The sequence below is a fragment of the Pristiophorus japonicus genome, chromosome 15 (assembly GCF_044704955.1).
Source record: "Pristiophorus japonicus isolate sPriJap1 chromosome 15, sPriJap1.hap1, whole genome shotgun sequence".
In the NCBI taxonomy this organism is placed as follows: domain Eukaryota; kingdom Metazoa; phylum Chordata; class Chondrichthyes; family Pristiophoridae; genus Pristiophorus; species Pristiophorus japonicus.
The window spans coordinates 67,318,921-67,331,091 of NC_091991.1; the positions used below are offsets into that span (position 1 = coordinate 67,318,921).

Sequence of the window (12,171 nt, forward strand, 5' to 3'; positions counted from 1 at the left end):
GAGAGGATGTTTCCCCTCGCGGGGGAATCTAGAACTAGTTTCAGAATAAGGGGTCGCCCATTTAAAACAGAAATGAGGAGCAATTTCTTCTTCTCGTGAATCTTTGGAATTCTCTACCCCAGAGAGCTGTGGAGGCTGGGTCTTTGAATATATTTAAGGTGGAGATAGACATATTTTTGAATGATAATGGAGTCAAGGGTTATGGGGAGTGGGCAGGGAAGTGGAGTTGAGGCCAGAATCAGATCAGCCATGATCTTATTGAATGGCAGAGCAGGCTCGAGGGATCAAATGGCCTACTCCTGCTCCTATTTCTTATGTTCTTAGTGATCTAAAGTTATGTCTATCTAGATCTAGAGATCTATATACAGGTATAAAGAAGCAGTAGCAGGACATTTGGATAAGCAAAATTCGATCAGGCAGAGTCAGCATGGATTTATGAAAGGGAAGTCATGTTTGACAAATTTGCTGGAATTCTTTGAAGATGTAATGAACAGGGTGGATAAAGAAGAACCAATGGATGTGGTGTATTTGGACTTCCAGAAGGCATTTGACAAGGTGCTACATAAAAGGTTACTACACAAGATAAAAGTTCACGGGGTTGGAGGTAATATATTAAGCATAGATAGAGGATTGGCTAACTAACAGAGAACAGGGAGTAGAGAAAAGTGGTTCATTCTCTGATTCGCAATCAGTAACCAGTGGGGTGCCGCAGGGATCAGTGCTGGGACCCCAACTATTTACAATCTATATTAACGACTTGGAAGACGGGACTGTGTGTAATGTAGCCAAGTTTGCTGACGATACAAAAATGGGAGGAAAAGCAATGTGTGAGGAGGACACAAAAAATCTGCAAAAGGACATAGACAGGCTAAGTGAGTGGGCAAAAATTTGGCAGTTGGAGTATAATGTTGGAAAGTGTGAGGTCATGCACTTTGGCAGAAAAAAATCAAAGAGCAAGTTATTATTTAAATGGAGAAAGATTGCAAAGTGCCACAGTATAGCGGGACCTGGAGGTAATTGTGCACGAAATAAAAAAAGGATAGTATGCAGGTACAGCAAGTGATCAGGAAGGCCAGTGGTATCTTGGCCTTTATTGCAAAGGGGATGGAGTATAAAAGCAGAGAAGTCTTGCTACAGCTATACAAGGTATTGGTGAGGCCACACCTGGAATACTGCGTGCAGTTTTGGCTTCCATATTTACGAAAGGATATACTTGCTTTGGAGGCAGTTCAGAGAAGGTTCACTAGGTTGATTCCGGGGATGAGGGGGTTGACTTATGAGGAAAGGTTGAGTAAGTTAAGCCTCTACTCATTGGAATTCAGAAGAATGAGAGGCGATCTTATCGAAACGCATAAGATTATGAGGGGACTTGACAAGGTGGATGCAGAGAGGATGTTTCCACTGATGGGGGAGACTAGAACTAGAGGGCATGATCTTAGAATAAGGGGCCGCCCATTTAAAACAGACATGAGGAGGAATTTCTTCTCTGAGGGTTGTAAATCTGTGGAATTTGCTGCCTCAGAGAGCTGTGGAAGCTGGGACATTGAATAAATTTAAGACAGAAATAGACAGTTTCTTGAACGATAAGGGAATAAGGGGTTATGGCGAGCGGACGGGGAAGCGGACCCGAGTCCATGATCAGATCAGCCATGATCTTATTGAATGGTGGAGCAGGCTCGAGGAGTCATATGGCCTACTCCTGTTCCTATTTCTTATGTTCTTATAGATATATATAGGGGAGAGAGATAGAGACGCAGATAAAGGGTTAAGTTTCCACCGTCATTAATTCATCGAGTTTAGGATTCTTCCTTGAATTGGGCTGAATAATCTTTCTCCTTTCACCTGTGAAAACAAAAAGGAAAGTTTTCAAACCAACAGCAAATCAATAAATTAAAATTCTTCGAAACATATTCTACTGAGCCAAAGCAATCAGGAATTGCTTGCAAATAATAAACCATTGTGTGTAAATAACCAGTTGCAGCATCAATTATCAAGATTTTGACTTTCCCAGCAATGTGTACAATATGATCAGGTGTAGGATTAGGCCTGCAACGGTTTCCGGTCCTGATTGGGCTGTCAACAAGTATTACCAGGCAGTGGCAAATTGCTTTCCAACAGGACAATGGAAAAATCACAGGGTAAAATACCCAGATACATTCTAGCAGACCCTCTAGATAAAGGGCTAGACTTTCCACTTTGCTGGCTATCGCCCAAAAAATGGGCGATGTTCCAGCGATGGTCAATGTTTTAGCCTTACCAATCGCTGGAACATCGCCCATTTTTTGGATCGCGATTTTCCACTCGGCGATAGGCCAGCGATGTGAAATGGGCGATGCAAAAGATCAGTGATGCAACGTGGGCCTAGCGAACGGCCAGCCATGTGGAAGGCAAAAGCTTCCCTCGCAATGGCCTTCTGCGCATGTAAATTTTTTTTGGTGACAGGCTTTCCCGCGTTTCGGGAGGTCAGGGGTCATCCACACAGGTTTTGGAACAGACTTGCTATCTGCCAGTCTGTGCCGAAATTCGTGCAGGAGCTAAAACAAATATATTTTTTTAAATTGGACATAATTTCTATTTTGATTTGTAACACTGCATTTTAAGTTTCTGCTAAATTGGCCCCTCGAGTTATATTTTATTTTGTCAGTAGATAAGTTATTGAGTATGTAGTTACTATAAAACTTAAGAGTAGCCCGATGTTTTGCTGAGGGAACATTATAGAAGTCTATAAATCGAATAAATACAAATTATTAAAAAGATCAGGACTTCTTCACACAGAGATTGGTACCTGGAATAGTATTCCTGGGAGGCTAGTGGAGACAGAGAAAACATTCAAGAGACAATTAGATGATGCAATCGTACGTTTCAATAGAAAGAGATAGATGGATCAAGACGGCATCCCTCATTTAAAAAAAAATTCATTCCTGGGATATGGGCGGCGATGGCAAGGCCAGCAGTCATTGCCCATCCTTAATTGCCCTGAAGAAGTTTGTGGTGAGCCGCCGCCTTGAACCGCTGCAGTCCATGTGGTGAAGCTACTCCCACAGTGCTGTTAGGGAGGGAGTTCCAGGATTTTGACCCAGCAATGATGAAGGAACGGCGATATATTTCCAAGTCAGGATGGTGCGTAATGTGGAGGGGAACTTGCAGGGGATAGTGTTCCCATGGGCTGCTGCCCTTGTACTTCTAAGTGGTAGAGGTTGTGGGTTTGAGGGGTGCTGCCGAAGAAGCCTTGGTGAGTTGCTGCAGTGCATTTTGTAGATGGTACACACTGCAGCCACAATGCACTGGTGGTGCAGGGAGTGAATATTTAAGGTGGTGGATGGGGAGCCAAGCAAGCGGGCTGCTTTGTCTCGGATAGTGTTGAGCTTCTCGTGTGTAGTTGGAGCTGCATTCATCCAGGCAAGTGGAGAGTATTCCATCACCCTCCTGACTTCTGTCTTGTAGATGGTGGAAAGACTTTGGGGAGTCAGGTGAGACACTCACTGCACAATACCCAGCCTCTGACCTGCTCTTGTAGCCACAATATTTATGTGGCTGTTCCAATTAAGTGACCCCCAGGATATATAGTGGGGAATTCGGTGATGGTAATGCCGTTGAATGTCAAGGGGCGGCGGTTGGACTCTCACTTGTTGGAGATGGTCACTGCCTGGCACTTGTGTGCCACGAATGTACTTGCCACTCATCAGCCTAAGCCTGAATGTCGTCCAGGTCTTGTTGAATTTGGGCATGGACTGCTTCATTATCTGAGGAGTTGCGAATGGAATTTAATACTGCAGTCATCAGCGAACATCCCCACTTCTGATCTTATGATGGAGGGAAGGTCATTGAAGAAGAATCTGAAGATGGTTGGGCCTAGGACACTGCTCTGAGGAACTCCTGTAGCAATGTCCTGGGGCTGAGGTGATTGATCTCCAATAATCACAACCATCTTCCTTTGTGCTAGGTATGACTCCAGCCCGGGGAGAGTTTTACCCCCGATTCCCCATTGACTTCAATTTTACTAGGGCTCCTTGGTGCTACACGTGGTCAAATGCTGCCTTGATGTCAACGTCACTCTCACCTCACCTCTGGAATTCAACTCTTTTGTCCATGTTTGAACCAAAGCTGTAATAAGGACTGGAGCCAAGTGGTCCTGGTAGAATCCAAACTGAGCATTGGCGAGCAGGTTATTGGTGAGTAAGTGCCACTTGCTAGCACCATCGACGACACCTTCCACTACTTTGCTGATGATTGAGAGTAGACTGATGGGGCAGTAATTGGCCAGATTGGATTTGTCCTGCTTTTTGTGGGCAGGACCTAACCGGGCAATTTTCCACATTGTCGGATAGATGCCAGTGTTGTAGCTGTACTGGAACAACTTGGCTAGAGGCGTGGCTAATTCTGGAGCACAAACCTTTAGCACGACAGCCGGGATGTTGTTGGGGCCCCATAATCTTTGCAGTATCCAATGCACTTAGCCGCTTCTTCACATCCCGTGGAGTAAATCGAATTGGTTGAACACTGGCTTCTGTGACAGTGGGGATTTCAGGAGGCTGGTATGGATCATCCACTCGGTACTTCTGGCTGAAGTGATAGTTGCAAACGCTTCAGCCTTGTCTTTTGCACTCGCGTGCTGGGCTCCATTATCGAGAATATGGATATTCATGGAGCCTACTCCTCCCGTTACTTGTTTAATTGTCCACCACTATTCACAACTGGATATGGGTGGACTGCAGAGCTTTGATCTGATCTGATCTGTTGATTGTATGATTGCCTAGCTCTGTCTATAGCATGCTGCTTCCGCTGTTTAGCATGCAGTCCTGTTTTGCAGCTTCCCCAGGTTGGCACCTCACTTTTAAGTACTGCTGCTGCTCCTGGCATGCTATTCTGTACTCCTCATTGAACCAGGGTTGGTCCCCTGGCTTGATGGGAATGGTAGAGTGAGGGATATGCCAGGCTATGAAGTTACAGATTGAGGTGGAAAACAATTCTGCTGCTGCTGATGGCCCACAGTACCTCATGGATGTCCAGTTTTGAGCTGCAAGATCTGTTCTGAATCTATCCTATTTAGCACGGTGGTAGTGCCACACAACACAATGGAGGCCTCCTCAGTGTGAAGATGGGATTTCATCTCCACAATGACTGTGCAGTTGTTGCTACCAATGCTGTCATGGACAGATGCATCTGCAACAGGTAGATTGGTGAGGACGAGGTCAAGTAAGTTTCTCCCTTGTGTTGGTTCTGGTGGCTATATCCTCCAGGACTTGCCCAGCTCAGTTAGTAGTGGTGCTACTGAGCCACTCTTGGTGATGGACATTGAAGTCCCCCACCCAGAGTACATTCTGTGCCCTTGCTACCCTCAATGCTTCTTCCAAGTGGTGTTCAACATGAGGAGTACTGATTTATTAGCTGAGGGAGGGTGGTAGGTGGTAATCAGCAGGAGGTGTTCTTGCCAATGCTTGACCTGAAGCCATGAGACTTCAAGGGGTCCAGAATCAATGTTGAGGACTCACACTGCCACTCCTTCCTGACTGTATACCACAGTGCTGCCACCTCTGGTGAGTCTGGCCTGCTGTTAGGACAGGATATACCATGGGATGATGATAGATGAATCTGGGACGTTGGCTGAAAGGTATAATTCTGAGAGATTGATTCCGTCAGGCTGTTGCTTGCCTCATCTGTAAGATAGCTTTCAATTTTGGCACAAGTCCCCAGATGTTAGTGAGGAGGACTTTGTAGGGTTGACTGGGCTGAGTGTGCCATTCATAGAATCATAGAAATTTACAGCACAGAAGGAGGGCATTTTGGCCCATATTGTCCATGCCGGCCAACAAAGAGCTATCCACCCTAATCCCACTTTCCAGCTCTTGGTCGATAGCCTTGAAGATTACGGCACTTCAAGTGCATATTCAAGTACTTTTTAAATGTGGTGAGGGTTTCTGCCTCTACCACCCTTTCAGGCAGTGAGCTCCAGAACCCCACAACCCTCTGGATTAAGACATTTTCCCTCAAATCCCCTCTAAACCTCCTACAAATTACTTTAAATCTATGCCCCCTGATTACTGACCCCTCTGCTAAGGGAAATAGGTCCTTCCTATCCACCCTATCTGGGCTCCTCATAATTTTATACACCTCAATAAAGGTCTCCCCTCAGCCTCCTCTGATCCAAAGAAAACAACAGCCTATCCAATATTTCCTGATAGCTAAAATTCTCCAGTCCAGACAACATTCTTGTAAATCTCCTCTGCACCCTTTCCAGTGCAATCACATCTTTCCTGTAGTGTGGTGACCAGAACTTCATGCAGTACTCTAGCTGTGGCATGATTAGTGTTGTATACAGTTCAAGCATAACCTCCCTGCTCTTGTATTCTATGCCTCGGCTAATAAAGGCAAGTATTCCGTATGCCTTCTTAACCACTTTATCTACCTAGCCTGCTACCTTCAGGGATCTGTGGACATGCACTCCAAGGTCCCTTTGTTTCTCTACACCTCTCAATGTCCTACCATTTAATATGTATTCCCTTGCTTGGTTAGCGCTCCTCAAATGCATTACCTCTCACTTCTCCAAATTGAATTCCATTTGCCACTGTTCTGCCCACCTGACCAGTTCATTGATATCTTCCTGCAATCTACAGCTGTCTTCTTCATTATCAACCTCACGGCCAATTTTTATATCATCTGCAAACTTCTTAATCATACCCCCCACATTCAAGTGTAAATCATTGTTATAATCATTGCCGTGACTGAAGCCGGTGCCAAAGTCAATACCGGTTGGTCTGTTCGGTTTTATTCTTATTGTTTTTCGTAGCGGTTGTGTACGAGTGGCTTGCAAGGCCATTTCCAAGAGCAGTTAAGAATCAACCACATTGCTGTGGATCTAGAGTCACATATAGGCTAGACCAGATAAAGACGACAGATTTTCTTCCCTAAAGGACATTAGTGAAGCAGATGGGTTTTACCAAAATCCAATAGTTTCATGGTCACCATTACTGATACTATATTTTTATTACAGATTTACTGAATTAACTGAATTTAAATTCCCTAGCTGCAGCGGTCAGATTTGGACCTATGTCTCTGGATTATTAGTTCAGTAACATAACCACGATGCTACCCTCACTAATCTTTGTGGTACTCATTTCACTGTCACAAATGTCATTATGGGTCTGAAATTCCAATAGAGGTCTTCCCATGGGCAAACTAAAGAAGAAAGGTAAAAAACTGCGCACTTACCTGTTGCTGCTGTGCCCGCTCGAACTTCCGAGCTGGAGGCCTTCACTCCTTTGCATCAGAGCGCTTGCACGTCAAGACGAACGCAGGGCTGGAGCTGTAGTCACATGGCTCTGGACAGCCAATCAAGGTACAGTATTTTCTCATTCATAATAATGGGAATTCCGTAAGTTGGAGTTCCCATTATTATGAATGAGAAACCCCCGCCAAACACACAAAAAAAAATAAAAAATAGAAAAATACACGACATATTTAAGAATCATTTAAATTAAAAGTTCTTATAAAAAATATTTTCCCGACTTTTTTTTTTTAAAGATGCCTTAAAATAAACTTACCATAGTGTGGAGGGTTTTTAAACAATAAAGTATGTTTTCATATGTGCTTATTTAATTTAATTTTAATGTTTTTATGTATTTTTAAACACTTGCGCTTGTAAAAGTAGGCTATACGCCTGCTTTTTCAGACGCAAGATTTTAAAGGACATTTGCAGGGCAAGATATTCGTAAATATCGGAAATCTTGCCCTGCAAATGTCCTCGCATCCAATATGCACGAGATCTGTCAAGCCAGAAACTTGACAGATCGGAAAAGCCAGTTTTCAGCGCATGCGCATTGCGCGCTGAAACCCGGCTTTTCCGATGCCTTCCTGGGTCCGTAGGAACTTCGTACAGACCCGGGACATCCGAATTTCAGGGCCAATATAATCTCACATAGGTAAAAAATTACATGGTATGCACATTTTTTCAGATCTTATTCTTGAAACAAGAGTACTGCAGTAATTGGTTGCCACACTACTGTAAAAAGTTGGTGTACTCACTCAGGACATTTGCTGAAATTTTAATTGTTCTTATCCAAACCGCTGCTCACAGATTGCTGAACCATGATGCTCTTTTTGACTTTTGCCCTTATTCATGCCAAGCCATACTTCGCTCAACAACTCTTAACTCTTTCTAAGTCTATCTGAGGCTTGAATACTGCTGCCATATCTGAGGAGGCTCATCCATACCTTTCTCATACTCTGACAGGAAGTAGGTGATCCTGTCTGATAGTTAAATCCCTCTTTCACTTCTACTAATCTTTTCCTGCCCATCATCTTTGTATGTTCGTAGACTCTCCAAACTTTTCTGTCACAAGCTTGCTTATGTTTATCGATACCACTATAAATCGGTGTGTCTCTTGCTCCTCCCAAGTTGTAAATATGTCATCCCATATGCTGTCCCTCTTACCCAAGTCAATCTTTATCAGATCCTCAAAATGGGGACCGAGGGGACTCAGTCTTCCCTTCCTCCACAAATCTACAGGTTTAAAAAAAATCTAAAATTGGAATTACCTCATCTTCTCTCCTACTCTTTTTTTAACTTTGTTGGTGATTTCCACAATTAACCTTGGCCCTTCATTTAGGTTTCTCAAAGAAACAGAAAATTACTGCAACTTTTACATGCTTTACAAGTTAGTTAGCTGTAGCCTGGCAGCTCAAGCATTAGAAACAATTGTAGCCCGACCAGAAATGCACAAAGTCCAATCTGAAGCCTGGCCATTCTTTAGCTAAATGTGGAATACTGCATGGAGGTGAGGCATTCCACCTTAGGAGAAATAACAGATTGGCTCAACTTGTCTTGAATTGCTTCTCCTGGTAGCTAATCATGAAATAGCATTGGTGAATTTTTTAACCTGGCATGTTTCACCCTCCCAACAGAACGAAGTGTTGTACAGAGAAACAGAGGAAAATTGGATGAATTTTTTTTAAATAAAAAGAGTACAAACCTAGAGGAATGTCAATTTCTGTTGATGGTTTAAATTCTTCATATGCAGTGACAAGATTAGGAATAGAGGAATCCATTTCACCTTCCTTCTCCTGTAGATACAAATATGTACTTAACTCTGCAAAATATTTCACTATAAAAGATTCTCTACAAGATGCATGCGTTGAAAGGGAAAATAGGGTTCAATTCATCTGACATCATCAAGACACTGCTTTGTTCAGATAGTCACTAGGCATAATAAATGTGTAGCCCAAGCTCAAAGTAGATAATGATATCAGGTATCATAATATATATCCTGCAACCTATTACATTCAGTTGACATTTGTGGGATTTTCCATAATAGCATTGCATGCAAAGCATGATCACGTTTTCAAGGTTAAACATGATTGAAGAATTTTGCAAGTTTTAAAATATTTATTTTCACCCCACGCCCACAGGATCTCTCTCAGTTGATGGGACAAGTATATAGTATATAAAAGCAGAAAATGCTGTAAACACTCAGCAGTCTGTTTTTATTTCAGATTTCCAGCATCCGCAGTGATTTGCTTTTGTATTAGACAAGTATATAGGGTCAGTTATGTTAACTTAAGCAAGGAAATATTGCAGTACAATGACAGAATTCATGCACTCAATGCCACTGATGCTTGATGATGTCGACACTAAAGAATTAATGTTGCAATGCAAATTGCTGCAAGCTTATTGATAGTTTTTAGAGATAACAAATGATACAATAATGACCATCTATTTTCATCTGCTGGCGAAACTCTCATCCATGCCTTTGTAACTTCAAGACTCAACTATTCCAATGATATCCTAGTCACTCTCCCATTCTCCACACACATTCAGTCCATCCAAAACTCTGTTGCCCGTTTTCACTCCCACAGCAAATCCTACTCGCCCATCACTCTTGTCCTTGCTGAGCTATTTTGCCTCCCAGTCCTCCAATTCAACAACCTTCTCCAACAAATCCTCTTCCCCGTCCCCCCCCAAAAAAAATCTGCTCCTCCAACGTCAGCCTCTTGTGCATCCCTCTCTCCCTTTGCTCCACCTTTAGTGGCGATGCCTTCAGCAATCTCAGCCCAACATTCAGGAATTTCCTCCCTGGAGCCCACCACCACTTCCCTCTCCTCCTTTAAGGCCCTCTTTAAAACCATCTCTTTGATCAAGCTTTTGGTCATTTCTCCCAACATCTTTGGCTCAACGCCCATTTTGGTCTAAATATGCCTCTGTGAAGTGCCTTGGAACATATTTCCAAATGAAAGGTACCACGTAACTGCAAGTTGTTGTTGTTGCAAGTGTGGTGTTTTGGAATGTCAACGTGCTGCACTAGAAAGTGGTGGCACGTTGGATTGTACATGCAAGCCACCATATGCTGTGTTACAAATCTCAGCTATAATACCGTAAAGAAACGAAGTTGGAGATCACTGCAGTTAGGAGAAAATCAAACCAAGAGTTATTTTCCAAGTTGCCTTTGTGCACCTTATGACGGCTAATTTTAAAGTCAAGTTGGCACGTGACAGGTGAAAATCAGGGATTGGGAGAGAGAATTCAGTGTTTGAAAATAAACTTTCACTTGATGCATTTTACGGGTTATATTGATGAGAGGACATGGAGTGGGTTGCTCGCCTGTGGATGGCCTGGAGCAGTAATACCAAAAAGAGAGATAAATGGCTGTAAAAAGTGGGAGCATTACACATCCAAGGCAGCTGAAAAGTACACAAATTAAAGTGTACTTTCTTCATTTTCAGTTTTTACCGACACTGACTGGGTAATTTCTTAAAATCTCATTTTGTGAATGACAGACTCTTTGTGCCTCTTCCCACTGAACACACACATATAGCACATTGTAACATTACAACCCTTCCATGCACATCCCGCCCCCTCCTTCCACTCCCAAATTCTCCCTTCCACACCATGAAAACATACAAATATTTACATAAATCTAAAAAAAAACTAGGAAGTGTTAGCTTTTTGAAATATATTAAAATATACTAAATAAAAACATTTGATTTTTTTTCTAATATTGAATCCTCTATCTCATCCTCCCCAATTTTCATCCAGAAAATGTAACATTTATGATTAAACAATTTTTTTTTTAAAAAAGTGCACCTTAATGGCAGCAGTCTCAGTGACCTGCCGGAAAGACAGATTAATTTCAGCAAGCTGACGCTGTACATATTGCAACAGGGCAACTCAACAGCACACTGCAAACAAGGGGGTACTTAACATAAAGGTACTTTAAAATGTTTGCAAATCAAAGAAAATGTATAGGGAGAGAGATATAAATACACGAGCATCAATACTAACTTGAGACAGATCTTAAAGTTGTAAAAAGTGATAAGTGTATGACACACTTTGCCAAATGCATGCACACAGTACAGAGCATCTCTAAAACTTACCTTTGATGGTGTAAATTTTTTTAAATCCTTTATTCAATGAGACACGTCTTCCTGGAATTCAGCACCATGAGAAATAATTAGACATCACCTTCACTTAATACATGCAAGTGACACAGCAGAAAATTAAAAAAAAACACAGCCTGGTCATCAGCGACTACTACCTGTTTGTGTAGGAAATTGGACTTTGCAACAAGGAGATAATTGACTTTTACTTTTGTTTGCTTCTTGCACAGAATCTTGAGAAGCCAATTGTAGTGTCAAGCCCTGCATAGTAAAACATATTTAAACGCATTAGCAAAGCTGATATTTTTCTGACTTCATTATGACTTCCTCTTTGCCCTTTGTGGTTTTAACTGGAAATGGTATGGAGATCTGCAATACTAAGTAACGGAAATGATGTCTTGGTAGTTATGGTATGGGCCACCCCCTCATAACTGTTGCAACAGAGGGAGAGAATGCTGACAGCTACAAAAAGATAGAGGGGAAGAAAAAGCAGTATTGTAAATCGACCGAAATGCCAGGGCAAACTACACTGACTGAATGGCTTTGTAATAAGTCACAACTCAATGATGTTTGGGCGAATGAAACTCCTCCTAGTGGATGGAAAGATTTAAAACTGAGATTCATGCAAATGTGCATGTGGAGCGCCGGGCCCTGGAACATCATTGGCCGCCCCGACCAGTGTGAGAACACCACTGCAAGCCGGGGCTATAAATAGAACTGGAGCGCCGGGCCCTGAAACATCATAGGCGAAGGTGCGGCAAATGAGGAGAGCCGTGGACCCAGTGGCAGCACGGCCAGCCC

General features: G+C 42.7%; 1 protein-coding gene across 3 annotated transcripts in view; it reads right to left on the reverse strand.

Annotated features, from left to right (window-relative positions):
- parvg (parvin, gamma) overlaps positions 1-11,730 on the reverse strand; it is a 52,636-nt gene extending 40,906 nt beyond the window's left edge. For 2 of the 3 annotated variants that reach the window (XM_070900561.1, XM_070900559.1), the window contains exons 1-4: positions 11,529-11,730; positions 11,368-11,418; positions 8,970-9,060; positions 1,778-1,842 (exon numbers count right to left, since the gene is read on the reverse strand). In XM_070900561.1, coding sequence (XP_070756662.1) covers positions 1,778-1,842; positions 8,970-9,045 — 141 coding nt within the window. In that variant the 5' untranslated portion in view covers positions 9,046-9,060; positions 11,368-11,418; positions 11,529-11,730. The remainder of the gene's footprint in view (positions 1-1,777; positions 1,843-8,969; positions 9,061-11,367; positions 11,419-11,528) is intronic. The other variant, XM_070900560.1, reaches the window with a different exon arrangement.
- Between the last annotated feature and the right edge of the window lie 441 nt (positions 11,731-12,171).